At 46.1% G+C, this 21,670-nt stretch overlaps 2 protein-coding genes and 2 non-coding genes across 5 annotated transcripts; 2 read left to right on the forward strand and 2 right to left on the reverse strand.

Moving 5' to 3' along the window:
- Window positions 1-1,507: 1,507 nt before the first annotated feature.
- TRNAL-CAG (transfer RNA leucine (anticodon CAG)) lies at window positions 1,508-1,591 on the forward strand. The gene has a single exon. It is a non-coding gene; the product is annotated as a tRNA-Leu (tRNA).
- Window positions 1,592-2,476: 885 nt separating this feature from the next.
- LOC149330721 (telomerase reverse transcriptase-like) lies at window positions 2,477-9,290 on the reverse strand. Its single transcript, XM_089559942.1, has 4 exons — window positions 9,145-9,290; window positions 6,874-8,350; window positions 5,706-6,026; window positions 2,477-4,894 (listed from the first exon to the last, which is right to left on the reverse strand). Exons 1-4 carry the CDS (start codon window positions 9,216-9,218, stop codon window positions 3,743-3,745), a joined length of 3,024 nt encoding a protein of 1,007 aa, XP_089416068.1. The 5' UTR covers window positions 9,219-9,290; the 3' UTR covers window positions 2,477-3,742.
- A 441-nt stretch (window positions 9,291-9,731) lies between these two features.
- On the forward strand, window positions 9,732-9,804 carry TRNAR-CCU (transfer RNA arginine (anticodon CCU)). The gene has a single exon. It is a non-coding gene; the product is annotated as a tRNA-Arg (tRNA).
- Window positions 9,805-12,904: 3,100 nt separating this feature from the next.
- Window positions 12,905-21,478, reverse strand: LOC149330723 (NADH-cytochrome b5 reductase 3). Of its 2 annotated transcripts, XM_089561380.1 has the most exons (3): window positions 21,248-21,478; window positions 20,443-21,149; window positions 12,905-16,140 (listed from the first exon to the last, which is right to left on the reverse strand). In XM_089561380.1, the coding sequence occupies exons 2-3, from the start codon at window positions 21,040-21,042 to the stop codon at window positions 15,802-15,804; spliced, it is 939 nt and encodes a 312-aa protein (XP_089417506.1). In that variant the 5' UTR covers window positions 21,043-21,149; window positions 21,248-21,478; the 3' UTR covers window positions 12,905-15,801. The 2 variants fall into 2 exon arrangements, with proteins under 2 accessions (XP_089417506.1, XP_089417505.1); XM_089561379.1 differs by having other exon boundaries at window positions 20,443-21,478.
- Window positions 21,479-21,670: the final 192 nt, after the last annotated feature.

The raw sequence follows: 21,670 nt of genomic DNA on the forward strand, positions 1-21,670 counted from the left end.
CGTCGCGGCTGGAATCGAACCCGCGACCTAGGGTTGAGCAGCTCAACGCCGAAGCCGCACAGCCAGCGCGGCGGGTTCATTGTGGTCAGTGGCCGCTGCAACGACTTCTTGCTTATCATTCCGCCTGTGATAATCTGATAACAGAGCGAGTAGCAAACTTGAAAACATGATAACAGCGCGTTGACACCGGTCGTAAGAGGCACAGAACACATCCGACGTCCTGAAATACTGAAATATCCCCCCAATATATATATGCGCAGTCGCAGAATAAAAAAGTTGTGTTCTGGTCGCAGTGTCTGAAGAACAACCCTCGCTTAAAAATATAATCGGCCTCTAAACTACCCCCCCCCCCTCCTTGAATGGCAAACGACGTTTTCGATGTAACGTAATTTCTCATTTTTAACATTACTGTGACGTTCCAATGCAACATATAACGTTACTACAGCTTACGTAACATTTTCATAACTTTATTCTAATGTTCGGTGCTAACCGGAAAGGCCGTTTCAGGAGACCAGCTTTTCACAAATGGTCCGAGAAAATAGCAAAGTAAGGCAAAGGTGGAAGAAGACGAAGTCCTCCGGGGGAAGGGGGGGGGGGGGGGGTAATGTGTGAGGGAGATTCCTTTGCTAGTTATAATTTTCAAATGTTGTTCCTTTACCACGATATTTCACCCACGTCAATCTTAAATGCGTCGATGTGTTCCTAATATTTGAATGTGCAAGACACCCTGGCCAGTTCCCCACTGTGGGTATGTGCCATTCCGGCTCGTATGCGGGAGGTGCGGGGTTCGAACCCCAGCGCCACGGGGTACCGACCGGTGACGTGATACAATGGGCACAAGCTTTCTCCTGCCTGGTGCTGGGCTTCTTTAGGGTGAAATGCTTGGGGGAAAATGGGTATTCGACCCCACCTTCACTAGAAGAAACAACCTTGTGCCATGGCGCTCTTCGACCACAGATGACATTGAGTCATAAAATTCATTATCATCATCATCATCATTCCACCAGAGGCGAACAACAAGATGGAGGGCAAAGTATGCAGGGGGGAACAACAATATCCAGGATACGTCGCAAAAGCTGACACGGGGAACGCTATCATAACTTATCGGAAATACGGCGTAATCAGATATGGAGTCACGACGTCGCTGTGGGCGTTTTCTCAAAGCCCCTTTAGAGGCTCTGGTGGTAAAGTCAAAGTACTGTATACTGATCACATGCGTACAAGGACTTTAACTTGTCACTCAGGAGGATTACACGCTTAAGACACGCCAGATGTGACGTCAGAGGCTCCATGGAGGAACACATTTATACCTCCCATTTTGTAGGTCGCAGCAAAGCGGGATTAGATAGACGCCCATATTTTCGCCATACTTATGAATTTGCAAAAATAAGCGTCGGCGCTGTCATCAGCGAAATACATTTCTTAATCAGCTCCAAGACTAATCAGTCGGTCGCATCATTCGGACGCTTCTCTTAACATGCAGCCAATTTCTGAGATGAACAGTTCTGTCAGGATGGCCGAGCGGTCCAAGGCGCTGCGTTCAGGTCGCAGTCCGGTCTTCCGGGCGTGGGTTCGAATCCCACTTCTGACACATATTTTTTCTTTAAAATATTTGGTGACATAAACTAACAAAACTTACGTTTTACTGCTTTCTCCGCTACGAAGCAGTAACAACCATTATAGAAAATTTCAGTCAGTAAACTGTAGTAAATTGTGAGACATTTGATCGACTCAAAGCTTTTCAATTTTATCTCTCTCTTTTCATTTTAAAAAGTTTCCATGTTTCGCAGCCGACTCGGCTCTTGATATCGCAGGGTCTCATAAACAAGTCAGGAATTTGTTTTCAGGCTAAGATGAAAGTTCTACAAGGCACTTTACGGATTATTCTAGGCTAAAAGTATAACTAAGGTCATCTCATCGTGTTTCTATCAACGGATTTTGCTATAGAACTGGTACAGTTGAAGCGCGATGGTTTGTGAAATATGAGTACATTAGTATGTTGAGTTCGACATCCTGAAGCTCTATCTGGACTGCGAGGTACGTCGTTGTGAAAGCCTCTGGATTAGTCCCGATCACCTGGGTTTATTTAACGTACACTGACATCGAACAGCATGCAGGCGTTTGTGCCTTTCTCCTCCATTTAAATGTGAACGCCGAGGCGGCGATTCGATCCTGCGACCAATGAACCCAACAGCCGAACGCCAAAGCCAGAGAGGTACCGCAGCTGGAAGTTTGGGGTAATAAGTGAGCGGCAATGTCGCATTTGCTGCTAAGCTACACACAGCAACAAACACTTTGCAATTGAGAGTACGCATGCATTACATATGACAACAAGGCCGTTTTAATCGGGTAAGAAAACGAACTACACCCCAAAACACTGGGACGTTCACTGTGAATGCCACCCAGTGACAACCACGCGGCAAAAATATTAGCGAAAAACTTAGACAAAAACCTAAACAGGAATCCAAATGTGTCATGTAAGCAGCTAAGCAGAACAAGGTGACGAAGATATAGCGACGCGAAAAGCGCGAAGGTAACGTCAAGAAATGACAACATGAAAGCAAGCCAGATCTAAAGAAATTAACAATAAGAGGCTTTACGGAGCCACGAGGCCGTGACGTGCCAAGCAAATGCACCAAGTATATCACATCATAACTTGAACTTACCCTGTACTACTCAAAACACGTACCAGTCTAGCCCGATTAAAAGAACCGGCGAAACACAGTCATGCGACCAAATGCGGTCACCAAAGGAGCAACTAGCTAGCTAGAAAAAAAAAAGCAGCCTGGTTTGAGCTGAGACCACCGCTGCGAAGAACCATGATGACGCCAAAGTACTACAGCCACAATATCGACGGTACGTACCCAATTACTAGATGCCGGCACCGGTTAGCGCTTAACGCCCCTAGCAAACATGGACGACTCAGGCTCGTTATAAGCCGACAGTCATTTCTCGCTCATGACGAGTCCAGTTCGTCATGTTTTCTGACCTACTCTGTCCGGTTTAATGCGAATTGGGCTCATTCAAAGCTTTTTTTGTTTGCCAACAGATGGAAGCACGGGTACTAAATGATGATTTTGGTACCATTTTTGAAAAAAAAATGTGTCCTTAGGAGGTTAGTTATAAACGCGTCGCGTGCAGGCCCAAGTCACTCCTAGGTCACGATGAGTTGAGTAGCAGATTCTGCTAAAATGAAGCTCCAGGTAAAATCTTCTAAAATCTCCAGGCGCTTTCTTGTGAAAGTTCAACAAAGCGTCCTCACCACACTCATTGCGCACACGCGCTTGTTTTGCGATGGCTATAGAATATCTGTCGTTATATGTCCACTAGTCGTAGCCTCGTTGTAAGACAGAGCCGAGTGCCTAGCCAAGCCACATTGTGCATTATAGCGGAGAGTTCTGCTTGTCGGCGCTGTTCCAGTTCGCGCCCCAAGTTTCGAGAAGGTCGATCTTCAAGAAACAAAGGCAATATATGTTAGATGAACAACTATGAAGCACAGAAATGAGTGAACGTTTCCTGGAATACAATTATTAATTTCATTGAGGATATGTACTCATATTTACAATTATATCGTAAACTGTTAAACCAATGGTCAATTTGAGATCTGCGTTTTCAACCACAATTGTCACTTGGAGTCAGCTAAGAACAACTATCGGCATTTTCTGTACCAGCGAGATTTGCGATCAGATCCATCTATCAAAAACTGTCTTAACTATTCAGCCAATACGCAAAACAGTGTTCATTAAGACAATATTAAGTCTACGCATGCAGTCAAGGATCGCAGATTGCCGACTAACGCCAACTTTTTGCGGACGCCGTTTAACCTTTCCAAAAGACATTTACCCACAGTCCTAGCTTTGCGGTCGGCTTTCTTAGTAAAGATGAGTAAGAAGAGAAACCTCAACTCATCGGCGCAAAGCGAAAGCACGACACCCTCGTTGGAGGCCCAGCGGAACGCCCTCACCAAGAAGTTGTCCAGGATCCCGAGAACGACCTCCGTCACGTAACGGTCGTCTACGTACCGCATAGCGTTCACAGAGCAAAAGAAGCGATCAGCCAGTGAGACGAACAAGTCCAGAAGACCAGCGACCACACAATCCCACGAGTTGATATCGGGATCCAAAGCCAGCGGACAAACAGGGAGGTGCCAAGACATCAAGTAACCCTTCAAAGCTTCCCCTGGCCTACACTCCGGCTTGGCCACCAGCCAATCAACCGGGACGGATGCCACTGGCTCCCGGAACACCTCCATGGTCGTCATGTCGAAGATGTAGCCGCAAAAATCGGCCCGATCGGAGGTCAAAACGCGGATACCGTCACTGTCTTCTGCTTCTAGGTTCGTCTGCATCTTGGATGCGTTGGCAAAGAGCCCAAAGTCCGGAAAGCCAGCCGAGAACTTGTCCCGGAACCCGCGGGCGCGTTGCCGGTCGGAAGTGACGTAGAGGAAGTCGTCGGTGGCACGAACGAGAAGCTCTCCGGGAGCGGTACCGTAGGACGCCAGGTGTCGCCTCTGCAGTGCCGTTATGTAGACATCCGCAATGTCTGCAGATAGCATGCCGCCCTGAAGCACCCCCTTCCTCAGTCGGAACGCCCTTCCGTGGAGCCGCACTTGGAACTTAGTGAGGTAGTCCCGCAGTAACTGCTTCAGCTCTTTCGCGTTCGGCAGCAGGCACTTCTTGGCGACTAGAATCTTCGCCTTGGGGACACAACTGCGCCCCGGAGGATGCCGGAGGCTTTTCGGGGCGTACGTCATGGACGCGATGTCTTTTGCGAACAGTTGACGCCATTGCCTGACCACTCGGCCGTATCTGTTGAGCTTGACCACCGTGCAAGCCACTATCCTGGCTTCCCGTTCGGGCCGGTCGAACGCTCGGCCTATCACTTCAAGCGCCACCTAGTAAGGAAAATAAGGGTGATTAGCTAGCTCTAGAGAACCAATCTAATTTCCACAACCACAAAGTGCCACACAGTAGACATATTTGACACTTTTGTATCGTGCAAAGCAGTGAGGCGAGTGGTAAAAGAGTGACACCGCCAGTAAAACGGAACAGAGAAGCGTTTCGTATAGTTGTGCCCTAAGGTAACAAAAGAACCCAATCAATGATGCCTACTTCGTCTTTAAGCCCTCAAAACTGTAAAAATATCGTTAATTTATATGCGCACAAGTACGTAAGCGCGTGTGTTTAATGCGTATATGTGGCGTCTTTGTCAAAACTAGACTGGCTGCCGTGACCCCGAAGAAAGCGAGCTGGCGGCGCAGCACCGGTGGCGCTACGGTCGCCAGCCTTCGTCAGCTGTGAAGAAAACCTGTGGTGCATGAGATGATATATCCTCTCCTGGATCATAGCAAGTCTCCTGATAGCATGAGCGGCAGTAAGGGCAGCCTAGCAAAGAAGGCACGTATTTGCGGGGACACCCGTCTCTATGTGGATACATGCATATATGTGACTTCCATCTTTAAACCGGTCACACGAAAGTGTGTGCCGTGTACAAGCTATCTGTACAGTATTATGCATGTGCGATCTGATGCTGTTATTTGTAAAATGGAGCAGGAGTCCTCAAGCTGCTTCCTGAAGCAGTTTCCTCAATCAAAATTTGAAAAACGAAACAAAAATATATACACCAAATAACTGTCCCAATGAAAACGGTATCAGAAGGTATCACGCATCGTCAATCTCTAGCCGAGCTTCGCGGCAGCCGCTCACCTCGTGGTCAACGCAGTGGAAGCAGTTCTCAATGTCCACCTTGACGAAGAAGACCTCTGGTTTGCCGCGAGCTCTCCAGTCTCCAACGAAGGCCTTCCAGAGAGAATAGAGGTTGTCCACGCCTCCATTGTCCCTGATGGAGTCCAGAAACACCTTGAGGCTGCGGAACCTTGGTTCGGTGGACTTAGGAACGGGCGCGGAAACTAGCAGCCGGATACCTCCGGCCTCGTCCTTGGGAAGCAGACGTCCAACGCCTTCCATCCTAGGCGGGCCGTTGCGTGAGTCGGCGCGCTGCAGAATGTCTTCACCAGAAGCCCACACCTGAAACATTATAAAAATTGGAGTTAAGCTCCGCGATAAGGGTATGATCCGATAGTGTTAATGGGTTAATGGGGACGACGGCGCCCATGTCTTCTCTTTCGTTGGTCCTTTGTCTGTTTAGCTCTGGTCTTCAAGAGTAATTACTAATTACCATCCAGCCAATTCAGTCCAGCCTACCAGCTACAGACGAAAGCTATACAGCTTTCACAGAAACTTCGTAACGAAAAATTCGTCCTGGTCCGTCCGTGGTTCGAACTCGGGACCACCGCCTGTCCAGGGCAGACACGCAGCTGACCAGGACGGCTAGTAGATAGTAGGGCGAAAGTGAACTGACCAATCTTCTCCATCTTACAATGCCTTTTGTTCGAGCAGTGGAACAGCTTGTCGTTTACAAGAGGAGCCCTCGAGACGGAATTAAGGTTTCAGACTTGCGAGACAGCAGCCTTTTAAATGCGATCAATCGTTGAATTAACAGCCACCTGCCACGGTGGTCAGTTTGCTCACAGTTGGGTGGGCAGGTTGTGATGAAGCCACAAGGTCACGTGACCTAGGAGGCCCACCCAGGTTGCTTCCCCGGCGGGTGGCCACCTGGGGCACCCTACACCACCCTATTTTTTTGTTCACAACGCCGACGCCGGATTTTCTAGGTAACGAGGCCTTTAACGCTCTCGCGTTAAGACTTGAGAACAAGGAAGGAATTTTCACATTCAGTACCAATTTAAACCCAATCACAAAGGAGACAAGAACCGACCTCGCGGAAACTGTCCAGAAAGTTTGGCACTGAATGCAGATTATCAAACTCCAGAAATTTTCAAGACCACTACATGCACCAAAACAACAGGGTTACCTGGACGAGAGCGTTCCAGATGTGCCTCCTGTAGAAAAGAAGCTGTCGCTTGCCCTTGCGCGAATCCGTGACGTAGAAGTGAATGGTAACTACGGCCGCCGCTAGTTTCGTGCACCAGGACACCACCAGGCGGAGCCAGTGTAGCTTCTTGTTGCCCCCTGCACCACCCTGTCCCTGTAGCCACGGTATGTGGCTGGGATCGAGGTCAGCCGCGAACGTGCCAGTGTTGATGACCTCTCCCTTCTTCATCTTGGCCACAGATGCGACGCGGTCAACCACTTTCCTCCAGTTGGTCTTCGAGCCGAACAACTCTACCGGTATCAACTTTCGAAGCGCGGCATGCAGAAAACCGGACACGGCCCGTACGGGCACGTGGTCTCTTACCAGATCCGACAGCGGAGTCAACAGCAAGAGGTCGCGATCGTAGTCATCGTTGTAGCAGGCAACGCCAGCAGCTCTGCCGTTGTCTTCTGGGGTGTCGCAGCTACAGTGTTCCGCCAGAAGTCTGCGATACCTACATGATCTGTGATTCTTCAGCAGTTGCCTCAGAGCGCGTAGTAGTGAGACGTTGTAACGAACTTCGCTGGGGCAGTCCTGGGACGCAAAGACTTTGTCCGCCAGTCTCTTGGCGCTTTCCAGGTTGGAAGGGCTTCCCAGAAGAAAACGACTCTCAACTTTCTTTTGGTCCGACACGTACAGCATTGACCTTACGTGGAACTTGTGGACGTCTTCTTTCTTCTGGCCTGCGGGAAGTGCTTTCTGGGTAACGCGTCGAGTCTTCTTCGCCTTAAGCTCTCTGAGCCGGGAAAAGCACACCCCAGCGGGTCCTTTGCGGCTGCTGCTTAGACATCTGGCGCCGTCGGTTGAACTTGAAGAAACGGGCGCAGCGACATTAGTGGCGTCAGCCCGATCTGTGTTCCTCGAACGCCCAGCACGGGCGGTGTCTGAGGACATGGTCGAAGAAGACTTTGCGGCGCCCGCCTTCTCGTCCTTCCTCGACACAATGACCTTGACATCGGATGCAGGCGGCCCCGTCCATTGAATAAACGTGTCCCCTTCGGCTCGTTCGAAGATGTAGTACCGAAGAAGTAAAGCGCGGCAACAGTGGGGTCCTAGTACTGTGTAGAGTTCACGAAAGGCGGCCCTCTCGAGGAGGAGGCTTCCGAAGCAGCCGTGGCGGTACCAGAAGGCTGAGAACACGTCACCGCGGCATTCTTGCTGCATCACAGCCGTAATGGCAGAGCGGAAGCTGTCGTAGTCGAGGATCTCGACGCCTTCCTTGGACAGTGAGTGTTTGGATTCCGCGATCGGGTAGCTTCGGGGTACGACAATGAACCGATCGGTGAGTCCGCGGAGTCGGAGGCAGGCCTCGGTTTGCACTCGAGACAAGCCCAGTCTCTTTAGAGTGTCCGTGAGTGTCGATGCTCGGTCGCCGTACAGATGCGTGAAGACGTCAGGAACCTTGGCGGCCCCAGCACTTCAAAAGGAGCAATGAAAGCACTGTCAGTTCAAAACGGTCGCTCAGTTAAACCGATCTGAACGCGCGGCTCCCGCTCCGAACATAACTGCACCAACGAATTTAGTGTGTTAAATATTTAAAATCATTGCGGGTCGCATGTTGCACAATTCTAAAAGCCGAAGCTGCAATACATTACGTGATGCTGGGGGTTGACGTGATTTCCTCTCGTTATCTCGTAGCGTAACAACCTACGTTTGATTCGGAAGCCACATTGTGTTTAACTACTCAAGATTCTCAATCGGTGTAGTACAGGTCGAAGAAATATAAAGGAAGCATTCAATTAGATTGCTGTAAGCGATTACTTTAATTTATAGCCTGTTGGTTTTGCCCGCTTTGCCCTATACGCATTAATACATTCCGGAGGATAAAATTCTATGAGGATAAAATAAATTTGGTTATTCAGAAGGAATTGCGAGTTGACTTTCATGTAGATGGTTTGCACATAACCTAGCTCATGGTCGCGACAGCCATGGCGGAGCGCCGTGCTTCGGTTGCCTAAGGTTCTCGAAGCAGACGACCATAAGAGGATTAGGAAAACAGGCAGCTTTCGCCGTGCTTCTAGTTCTAAACGTTGTAGCCACTGCCTCTTCGGTAAAAGCCCCTCATAGCTCGTAGCAGTACACGACGCGACACATGCGTTAAAGGAGCGGGTATACATAGGTTCAAATTTCCCGCGAAAACTATCGCGCGAGCTCCCACCATGCCTCTGAGCTGATGCATGTGCCAGGGCCACTAGACTCATCGTTACTCACCTCTCGACGAGTGCCGACGATGCAGGAGCAGCTCCATCGGCGCTACTTGTGAGTTCATCGCTGTTAGTTTGCATCTATGACTAGGGATCGCCGCAATCAGGACACTGAGACAGGCTCTGGCTTAGATCTACAACGGACATGCGTGACACACACAGCTGCAACTCGCTGTTGGTGCTTTCGTCGCTGCAATTTCGGAAGACTTTTGAGAGATGGCGCCACTTCCTGGCTGATTGCGTCGTCTGCTACTGTTTGTCGCATTCGCCTACTCCGCAAGAAATAATTTGGCTCGCTGCTGGTTGTGTGGCGTGACATTATTGTTGAGTACTTGGCGTTAGTTTAAAATCAAAGTATGATAGCATTGCGCCACTAATAACCTCAGAATGCTCAACTTGGTGTTAGTCACCCTCACCAGGTCCACAGTAAGCGCAATAGTGCACACTCTGCCGTATTCGGCAGATCCTTAATGGCTCTGCGTGTTCAGCGCTTGCTTTGGAAAAAACTGAAAAACAATAAACTTTAATCACCTTTAAAATAACATGTCAGCAAATATTTACTGGGTGTCCCTTTGGCACAGGCATCGCCGCCCCGCCCTCGTGGCCTAACGGATAAGGCATCGGTCTCCTAAACCGGGGATTGCGGGTTCGAATCCCGCCGAGGGTACTGCCCACCTGTAGGGTGGACTTTTTAATTTTTAGGCCCTTGCTACAAAGATTGACAATTTTCTCCTTATGATTGCCGTTATTAGCTCTATACTCCTGGAGCTAGTATACTCAGGACTTGTTTTCTAACTGCCTAAACAACCGACAGTAGTATGTTACAATGAACAACTTTACTTCTTCATATCTTTTTTATAACCAGTATGCCTCAGGGGTTTCCCCAGGGAGAGAAATTAGGGGGGGGGGGTGTCTAAATTTCTGTAAGGGAGGGGTAGGGGCGGCGGTTTGAGGGGAAAGGAGAAGCGGTAACATAGTCATTTAATTTTTTATTTGTGTTGTTGATTTGTCATGTAGGGATAGCTCTTATGACTGCAACAATGATGACAATGATTGCGAAAAATCACTTCAGTTTAAGGACTAAAGTATTTATGAAAAAAAAAAAAACTAAATAATGCAAGGACTGCCTAAAGTGTGTCGAGAAGCTATGCGGCACTTCAGACTGCTAGCAATAAACTTTATAAATAAATCCAGGTGTTCAACACCACTCGCATAACACAAACATGAAAAACTGTTATAACATGCGGAAGTTAGTGTGGAACTCATGGTTTCCTTCTCCACAACAGCGAGTTGATGGGCTGTAGTTGATTCAACATTGTAAATGTACAGCACAAGGCACAACAACAACTATGGACGTCGTGTCCCTTCGCGTGCATATGACCTTCTTTAAACAAAACTCCCCGTCATGTACAAAACAAAACGTTGCGAGTTAAGGGGGTGCCTTCAAAAAAAACAAGGGGGGGGGGGGGGGGGTGTACATCCTCCTCTAAAGGGTGTGTGGAGAAATCACTGAATCCATTCTAGGACCTATTTTATTTTTCTTATGCAAATGATTTCCCCGCAGTTGTTACTTTTGCCAAAGCAATCACGTATACGGCCATATGTACTGTACTTGTTTCCACAGGTAAGTCACAACAAGTATGATGTGCACTATTAATAGTACTTCGCATTTCATCCTGGTTTGCAGCAAATAAACTTACTCTAAACAAGGCAACGACTAACTACATGCTTTCATTTTAGATACATTGATGTGAACAGTGCATCTCTGCAAATATATCTTAATGGTAGTACTCTAGAAGTACACAACACCATTAAATACATTTGGACGTTACGCCATACATTAGCCAGCGTCAGCATGCTATGGTCTCCTAAAGGCAAGGTCACGCTTTGGTCTTTCCATATTAGGAATTATTTACCTCTCTATCTTTCAATCATTGTATATCTGCGCAGCATGGTCTTATACAATGAGAACCTCTTTGGACCAAACTGCTCCACAGCAAAATAGAGCGATATGAAATCACGTCTTCAGGTTCATTACAATAAAGCAGTCTTTTATTTTTCAGGTTGAAAATATTTGCTTTCATGTTATCCTCCGAAATAAAAGTTACCTTTTTAGTCAATAACATAATACGTAACAGTTATTCTTTCAGTATGTTTGCGATTTCTACTCGTAACACTAGAAATGCCGCTAACGTAAATTTTAATACGACCAGTTACCAGAAACAAATACAGCCAATGGCTGATTAAGTATCATGGCACAAAAATATGGAACACCTTAGCAATAGAAGTAAAGACTGCCAGTAACTTTGTGTTCTCCATAAAAAAGTTCTACCTTTCAAAGGCCAGTCAAGTATGTTGCACTGCCTCGACATTCCTACTGTTTTGTAATCAAACTGTATTATTCCTGCAGTAATGTATGTTTTCTGTCGTTCTAATTGATTTTGTCATCACTACAGCATTGTTCAGTTGTGTTTTGGTCTCTGCTGCACATACGCATATGTATATCTGTGGACCTACACGAGCTTCAACTATTGGCCTAACAGTTTCTTGCTCATGTTTTTGTACATTTTACGATGACATAAGATGTCAAAATGTCAAATTATTATCTGGACGCAGTTCAACTTTCGCTGGGGTTATGGTGCATTTCGATATCTGAATCAGGTGGGCTATTCTTTCATTTTTTTGTGCGTGTACAACATAAGAGTGGGTAGCGATGTTGCCAATCTTTTTTGAGCACATTATGTCTTCGCTGAGAAGCTAGCACAGTATAATCATCATCCCAGTTAATACTTCTACCTGCCATCTACCCTCTGAAGTACTTCTTTACCATCTACCCTTCAAGGACTCCATGACAGCTGGGTTCAGGTGTCCCCTGAAAGTGTAACAAGTGCTGCACCTTTCATCATCAAACATTTGTATATTTTACACTTGCACAAGTTGACTCGCATACACACATGAAGAGCTACGGCAGATTATTACGTGCAGTGAATGACTTTTGTTTGCAGGGCGACAGGAGTCGCTGTCATGTCTTGAGTGATCGCTTTTCCGTAATCGAGCGTCACTAGTCGCGAACTGTACTCTTGTATTTTTTGAGGGGCTGTGGTCCCTTATTGTGTAACCATGGGGTCCAATAAAATTCTCTTGAGAGATTATGCTGTCAGTAAGTACATTAACTTCAATAGCAACCACAGCAGAGATCAGACACAACTACTTGTTAAGCAGAACTGCTGTTAAAGCGGTTATCTAGCAGAGATGACCTTCTATACTCGCCAGAGCTTTTTGATCACACCATTAGCAAAACTCCCTATACAAACCATATATTGATATCCAACCCTCTTATTGGCCCAACACTGATAACTCACTGCACTGAGATAAAGTGCACAAGGTAATTGTTTCACGACAAGAACTAAGTTATGAATTCTTCTGGCCTGTTCTGAGCAACTTTTTTTGTGCACAAGGTAATTGTTTCACGACAAGAACTAAGTTATGAATTCTTCTGGCCTGTTCTGAGCAACTTTTTTGGCACTAATAGATTTGATTGCATATCTGACTCTAAACCAGACGTTTTATCAGCGAGTTTAACACAAGGGACACCAAATGTGCACATAAATCAACCATTAGAGCTTTGCATTAGAGTAACATCTCATATAGTAATGTAATTCCTCATTACCTGTTTTCTAGTTACTTTTTTGCAGACACCCAGCACCTGGACAGGAAAAAACAACGCTTATCTTGTTTAACTTCTGTACAAAAAAGGAGAGACAAGCTTACAAATGAATGAAGCAAACTTTATTAAACATAATGCAGGACACCTGTGTTGACACACAAGAAGGTATACCACACAGTCACCCCATGTGTCACCCTATACAGCACTTTTGCATCCCCAAAATAAGTTAACATCGCACTAACTAGCAATGAGTACAGCGGTGGTTAGGAAACTACAGTCAGCTAGTGCTCAACAAGTCAACAAACATTTCACAAAAATATTTGTCTCTGTACAAACTGTCTTCTCAACCTAATGACAATGCACTGTTTCAGGAACATGCATGTCTACGTAACAACAAACAAATCCAACAGGAAAACTTTACACCCATGTGGAAATCTCCACAAGCACTCGGAACACTCAAAATGAAACTTAACAAGCTATGACTACATTTTCAAGCACGGCATACAAAGAGCAATAAACACGAACAAACTGAGCATGACTGCTTCAAAGCAGAAGTAAAGTCTTCCTTCTGTGTAATTAAGTTGCTGTACAGAATGACTCTGATTATGAGAATACAAAAACTTAAATGCTGCAGACTTGAAACTTAATGCAATGTCGTAACCAAAACCAATTAACAGGTAACAATGAGACAAATCTTTGATCACACCTTGATCACATCTGCAAGAATAAAGTGCATGTAGCAGTAAAGAGATGCCTGAACAGATGGACTTTTCCAGGCAAAATCACGGATTAAAATTATCACCTTGACGTGAAAGGAAAATGTTTGGAGAGTGTACGACAGATGGTACACGAAACACTGTTTTATATCAACATGTCAACATGCAAGCGCATCAACATCAACAAACTGACATGCATTTGAAACACAATGACAAGTGAATGTTTTGGTGCACATGAACGTTCTCTGTAACCAATACTGTCTTTTTGTGCGCAACAACAGTAACGTACATGTCTGGCTGTATGTGTCCGTTTATGTTACCTACTCATATTGACAAGAGAAACTTCGGCAAATCTGCAGGTGTAGGAATATTAACATGCATTGAACGTTACACAAAACATTAGCTTTTCTTGTACTAATAAACACTACATTCCTGTGCGCATTAAAAGTTTATGTGGTTTCCGCAGTGCACCTAAATGCACGTACAGCAAGTACGACTACATTGTACAGACAGAAATTACAAGACTAACAGCCAAACGAAAAACAAGGTAGGCAATTTACATTCTTTATGCATAGGTAGTCGGAGAACTCTGTAGGTATGAAATGCACATTTACATTATAGGAGCACACAGAACAAGCTTACAGCACACCACTTTTTTTTTAAAAAACTGAATTGAGAAATCAACAGTGGAAAGGTATCACACGACTTGGACACTGTAGTTGTGTTTTGATCAACAGATAATGATGTGAAATGTACTACGGACTGTTTCCGAGTCCTTGCCAAGCAACACCCAAGCCTTGCTTTTGCCAAAATGAAGAACATACAAACACCAGTGATAAAAAAAATATTTAAGCACTAGCTTTCTACTAGCATGCCCATTGATAAAAGAAATATAATTATTTACGCATGGCAAAACACACTCAAGATGCTTCCTTCTCTTGGCCGCTTGACAATAAAGCAAATTTATTCAGTGCAACAAAGTTGGCAACCATGCCAATGAGAATGCAGAACCAGAAATATTGAATAAAGCAAAACAATGCAAAAACTACTACTTCATTACTGTAATGATAATGCCAGATGCAAGGCCAAAGAGGAATATATCTGAAAATATTTGAGAAACATACGTCATCAAATACTGAGCTTTCCCTTCGACTTTGGTGCTTGAAATTGATTACTGATAGTAACGCTTTTTCACAGACGTCCCTGAAGCTATCACAGCAGATGTCACACTACCAGAGTCTGTAATCAAAATGCTAACGAGTTCTACCTGTGATGTAACTGCATCGCAGAGCGTGTTAGATACAAGTCATAAACCCAAAGTGAGGAGGGCACTGAAGCTGTAAAGGTACAGAATACCTGGGAATCATACAAGTAGTGTTCTGATGTTTTAACAAAATCATTTATTATTCAGATCACAAAGAAATATATAAGCAGTGTATGCAGCCACCAGCAAGGCACACACTGCTTTCCGGTGGCACTGCGAAATCCTCAACAGAAACCTGTCACACCTGTTCTTACCAGATAAAGTACCAAATTTACTTGCATAATGAATGCACCCATCATTTTCTTAGCCAAAAATAAATTTCACTCATATATTATCCGGCATATAGGATACACACCCCAGATTTTAATAAAATTTACGGGAAAATAAAATTGCACTCATTATGCAAGTAAACAAAGTATGTGATGAGAGTACACACTAAAGATCTTGAGGATAGTACCCAGGAGAGAGATTACTGTGTTGCGTGCCACACAAACTGTATCGGATAAAGCTCATTTACATCCTTAATTCTCGGAACAAATGAGCATGGGCCTAAGCGAGAAACATGTGTCAAACTAGCTCCGCATACACCACAGTTTTAAAGAAGCCCTTCTACAAAAGAGAAGGACTAATTGGTCTCGACAGTTACAAGGCAATCTGGATTAGTTTCGACATTCATGACAGCTTGCTCCAAGTGGAAAGCACGTAGTCTGAACGAATTTAATGTATCTGTAAGCTCTAATGTAGTGCGTAAGCCTAAGCCGGTCCGGTCCATCTTCAAGGCTTCTGCAGGACACACAAATGTACAACAGGCAGTAATTTAGTTTGTGCGAGTCACTAGAGTGTAGCTACCTCACTCGTGTGACGAAAAACTCGGGCCACATAAGTGTCGCTGCAAATAACCGGTTCTCGCCAAGCGTCAGCCACCATGACCGCCAACCCGCACTCACCAAGCAAGGTAGAGAGAACCAAAACCAACGATGGACCCGGCAAGTTGGTAATAGTACAGAAGCACAGAGTCTAGTAGGCAAAGCACCGCTTGGGGCTGTAGCCAAGCTTCTCAAGGTTGGGCTTGCAGGCGAAGTTGATCATGGGCGGTGGCCCGCACATGAGGACGATGGAGTCGTCGGACGGCGGAGGCAGGTTGTGCTCAATCATGTCGGCGCTGATGAAGCCAACGCCCTGTGTCCAGCCGTCCTTGGGCCGGTCGACCGTCAGGTACAGGCGGAAGCGGTCAGGGTACTGCTTCAGCACTTCTTCCAGCTCCGGTCGGAGCAGGATGTCGTCCTCCGTCTGGTTGGCGAAGATGAGCGAGCAGCAACTCTTGTCCTGCGGGTCGCTGAACACCTGCCGGATGATCTGCAGGAGGGAAAAGAAATGTCTTAAAACGTCTTGGAATGTCTTAAAATGTCTCCCAACCTTAGAACGTCCAATCTTAGAACGTCGACAAACGTTAAAGCACTGACAGCTTCGTGAAGATGGCAATTTCCAAAATTGGTGCACCAAGTGAATTTCTTCCGTTCAAGATTGTGGTAATGTTTCATCATTACCTACATTTATTTTCCTTTCTATTGTTCACTACGCACATATTACGTAGGCAGACCAGCAGCCAGTTCCAACAACAAACACCAACATTTTTATCAAATTACAGCTAGATAAAAACAGATATGTGTGGGAAAAAAAATCTGCTAAAATATAAAACCAGGACATAAAGACAAGCTCAAGAAATGCAAAACAAAATGTTTCAAGATTACACACGTGCAATCCTGTGTGGTGGCTGTCATTACCTCAAGTTTTGCTTTTTCTAGTTTGTTTTTGCTAATGTTTCTTCTGTCCCCTTTGAAGGATAAAATTCGTACGAGATATTTAAGCTCAAGTTCCGCATGACTTGATGTTTGTACTAAATTCACCATCTGTTTATTGGCTCATAATAATTATGACAGCACATATACGTATATGGCTGTATGCACAAGTTAAGGAATAACAGAAATTCAGGGGGGCACTTTGTTGACCTAAAGTGCGGTGAGGCGAAAGCCTTTGCATTTGGGAGGCATCCGTCTAATTCAACGCCTGTCTGCAAACACTCTCCAGCCTCGTAGTGTAGCCATTAGCACGCTCGGCTGAGGAACGGAAGGATATAGGTTCGGATCCCATCGTGCACTAAGATTTTTTTTCTGGTCTGACTAGAAAAAGCGTGACACTTCTGCTGACAACCTTCTGTTGACAACAATGAGGCATTAATGGCTTTTGCCTTAAAAGGACATTCAAGTCTATTCATCAGCACTGTATTATGGCACTTCTGTTTTTAACTTTCCCTACAGTTAAACTCTGTTTCTTCAAAAAGCAGCATGTATGCCAACTAGCCTATTAGGGAACTGACGGTCTAATTGCATGCTTCAGAGCAGTAGTACAAGATCTGAGGCAGGCTTATAGTGGGTTTTAGAACAAACTGTTCATCAGTGTTTACTGTTATAAGAGAGCTCAATAGTCCAATGTCAATCAGTGTCAGGAATTTCAGTTCACTGAATACATATTTTCACCATAATGAAAAAGTGAACACGAATTTTCTGGCCATCACTGCAAGATGCACGCTTTCCACCGCACTCATTAGTTTCATGCCAACATCCCCCTTGCTAAAAGATTCTAAGAGCTTCCTTGTCTGCCAATGAACAAAATCATGGCAAAAACAATGCCAAAGAAGGATTAGTCAAGTAAGCTCAGGCAGTCAAAAATACCCCAGCAGCACAGGTAATCAACCCAACACTGGCCCAACCTAACCTAGCCTAACTGGCCTTAGCCAATATGTTTCCAATATTAGGCCAATTACCTGTGCAGCTTGGGTATGTTCAAGGCCTGCTCAAAACCTTTTCAAACTCAAAATTCCACTTAAATGACCGGCCGAACAACCACTTATCCAATACCCAATGCCTGGCACTCCAAAGATATCACGCAGAGCCCCACAGCAAGGTATTAACAATACAATGCCCCTTCCACAAGGCCAAACTGTGCTTCCAGCACCAGGGAACAATACATGATAGCCTAAAGCTAGGAGACAATGAAAAATGCCACAGCTATGAGCACACATCTCAAGTCCTCCAGAGTAAATGGACAGTTCAGCCATATATCGAACATTTCAAGTCCCTACATGCTACAGCCTTATCAGAGTGTAGTATGTTCCACTACGTCTAAGACACCCAAGAAATATTACTCTCAGAAAGCGGCAAGTCATCAGAACTTCTGCAGAACACTTAACTTTATTTACTCGCTTCACGCCCATCTTTTGCCATTCATTGGACCGCCTCTTGTTCCTGACAACAAATTTTCTTCTTTTTTTTTCGTTTTAATTCGCATATCCCTGGGAGTCCCACACCCCTCCTGGCACAGAGGTTAAGCGATGCGCCACTGCCCTGCGATGGCAGGTGCTCCCAGCGGTGGGCCTTGTGCGGCCCAGGTTGCTCTTCCCGAGCGACCAATCATTGATTTAACTGCCACCTGCCACAGTGGGCAGTTTGCTCACTATCCGCTGGGCAGGTTGTGATGAACAAGGTCATGTGACCTAAGTAGCCCATCTGCCTCCTAGGTTGCTCTCTGGAGACCAATTTCCGGCATACTCGTGATTTTTTGCTTCCAACGCTGATGCCAGATTTTCTCCATAACAGGGCCTTTAACGTTTGGACACCCCACTCCAGCTGTACTGTGCATCGTGTTGTGCGCATGTGCTTAACTTAGACCACCACGTGCGTATGATCTGTACATATGCTGATATGTGAACATGTAAATAGACATCTTTATAGTGTACCTCTCCCCCTATCCTTTCTAAGTGTCCCCTCACCTCTTTCATTTCTACACCTTGCCTGCTATCCTTTTATTTCCGCTGCCCCAGCTCAGGTGCTTCCCATAGCGATGGCAGATGCCGGGGCTAGCAGAAATCTTTTCCTTCCTTTCATTTAATAAAACCACTACTACTACTACTTTAACGCTATCGTGTCAAAAAGAAAGAAGTAGCATGCCAAAGCATACACGAACCACCTGTAGCAACGGAAACGAAGTTGACAGCCTGAAGTCAACAGGAAGGCCTGCACACGAGGCCAGCTGTTGAGTATCAGAACAAGCAGCACAGAGCGGAAACACCCGATTCCTACTGCACTAGGCCTGTCTACGTGCACTTCAAAGTCTTTCTAACAGCACGACTGGAAATTCAAGTTGAATCAGTTCATTATGTGCGCATCGGGGTGTTCACCTTTTCAATTAGTGCAGCAGAATTGCAACAAAAGCCTGTGCTTTTCTTTCAACAGCCACCTCTCATAGCACGCCAAATGAAGCAACAAATGCTGCGACCACATGCAACACCATGTATAACAATATTTTCCTCACAAAGTAAATTAACGTACAACAACACCAGCTATGATCCCTTCCATTACTTTTACTACGATATTAAACATTATATACCACTAATACCATGAACCCATACTAACCCTACGGTTCAAAAACCAATGAGCAGCTAAAAGCACTCGAACTAACACTGACAACCACTACTCCGCCGAATACGTACTGCAAGTGACTTTTTCGTTCCCAGCAACGCAAACTACAGACCCGTCAAATTTTGTATGCGTACAGCATAAGCACAAACTGAAACTGGCGATGATTGAGAGCTTGCACGATAAATGGCAAATCCAAGATTCTCTGTTGATGAGCGAGCCTGTTCAAACATTCAAGCAAAGCAAGTCTTTTAGCCTTTTCCTATTCGGAACTGCAACGACTGAAAGGAAATGGGTGAACTAATCACAACAGTGATGCTCAATAAGGTCCTCAATGCTAACAGACTGCTAACTTTGCCGACAACAAAAGGAAGTTAAGCTCTTAAACCGAAACATTGCACACAAGGCAACATGCAGCTGAGCAAATCGGAAATTTGTTCGGGGATATATATAGATAGCGTTTCATTACAACATGCCAGCCCTTCATAACAGCCCCTCCTCATGTTCTTTATGTGCATTAAACTTGTTCAGAGTTGGTTATTTCAGTTCAAATTCCTACTTTCACGTTGTCTCTGTCACTTCTTAATTCCACCAAATAGAACAATATACGTAACATGCTATTGCCCGAAAAATAGTGCCAAGACAAAGAATCGCGTCAAATTATTTTAAACAGCATAGGTTCTACAAGGTATTCATATCCTTGATTACATCAAATGAGCCCCAGGTGCGCATCTGTATTTCCTGCTGTTTGGTACGTTGAAACGACCGCGTTCACCTACGTCGCAGTCAAAAAATCCGCGACTTCCCGCGTGCTCCGACTCGGCGGCAAGCACAGAGGAAGAAAAAACAGAGCTTCGACGGCACGGTAGACTGGTAAAGGAAGTAAAAAACTCAAGGACTGCGAAATACGTCACAACATCCGACAGGATAGTCGGCGCGGTCAACGCACGCTACACCTCGCTCGCCGTGCACACTTCGCGAAACTCGGCAAATCAAGCGGCACTCGATAAAACGGAGCCCATTTCGGCGTTCGTTTTGCCCTCAGATGACCTTACAGCAGTACTTCTATCAATGCACCCGAGTTATCGAGCTGCTTTCTGCAGTCTCCGCTCAGGCGATGTTCGAGAACGTGGCGCATGTCACGAATTTTCATATCGCTCACGTCGAACTGTTGAGAGCTCACCTGAAGCATCGGTGTGATTCCCGTTCCTCCGGCGATCATGCCGATCTGCGATGCAAGATAGGCTTGCGGCGGGGACTTCTTGTCCGGCTTGATGGCAAATTTGCTCTTGCCTTCGTAGCGGATCAATCCCGATGGGCCGCGCACCTGGATGGTGTCGCCAATGTTCATGCTCTCCAGGTGCTGCGACATTTTGCCGCCTTCGGGAAACTTGGGGTGCACGTTGCGGAAATAGACCTTGACGACCAGGTCGAAGTAGCCGTGGTCTTTGTCGCTCGTGACGGGCGTGTAAGGGCGCGGTACGACTTGGCCGTTGACGGTGGCGACCAGATAAATGTGCTGGCCGGTGGGCAACCCCAGGACGTGCTCGGACGAAGGCAGCTCAAAGCGAAAGCGACGGGTGTCGTGGCTGATTTCTTGTTTCTCGATCAGCTTGACCGGGTACTTGGTGTCGGGGTCCTCAAGCAGTATGGGCTGCCGGTACCGCTTGTTCAGGTACCGGTAAAACAGTGCGGCCGCCACGGCCGCGCCGAGACCGCTCAACACGATTAGGAGCGACATGCCTCTGCCGGCGGGGGAACCGGGGGAACTGAATTGCTTCATGGACGGGCCGTCGAGCACGCTCCACTTCCCTCTCTCCCAAGCAATCTTTTTCTCACTCTCTCCCGAAATTCGGAGAGAGAGGCGAACCGCTGTTCCTTTATCGGCACCTGTTTGAATGAGATCAGCGATGCGGAGGAGGAATATTACTTCCTTCTCTCACTACTGATTTTGCAAGCTCGGCGCGGTAAGTGTCGTTTCCACCAACCTCGGACGTTGGTGCCCTCTAGTCCGCCGCGAACGCCAGGCCACGCTGTGTTTAGGTCATTTTCTTCACGAAGCGAGACAGCGGTCGACGATTATAGCCGTTACGCAAGCGTCAAACCTTGACACAAAGGACGTTTGGAGCTTGCAGTTCCCAAAGTTCGCCGGTTTCGCGTCCTTTTGACTCCGCGTTCGCAAGCTTAGCACTTCGTTGGTTTCGTTTTCCACACGACGCAAGCGACAGAAGCGGCACCGCTGTAGCCTTGCGGAGAGCACTGGAACTAAACTAAACGCACTACTAGAGAAGACGTCCTTGAGATCGCTCACGGACAGTCCGAGCGTTGCAAGTTTTTTATGCTTGCTTTATTTCAGCACATGGCATACTTGGCGTGTCTCCAAATAGCACGCCCGAATCCGGAATGGTAAT

The sequence above is a fragment of the Amblyomma mixtum genome, chromosome 9, assembly GCF_055824585.1.
Source record: "Amblyomma mixtum isolate Tamu chromosome 9, ASM5582458v1, whole genome shotgun sequence".
In the NCBI taxonomy this organism is placed as follows: Eukaryota; Metazoa; Arthropoda; class Arachnida; order Ixodida; family Ixodidae; genus Amblyomma; species Amblyomma mixtum.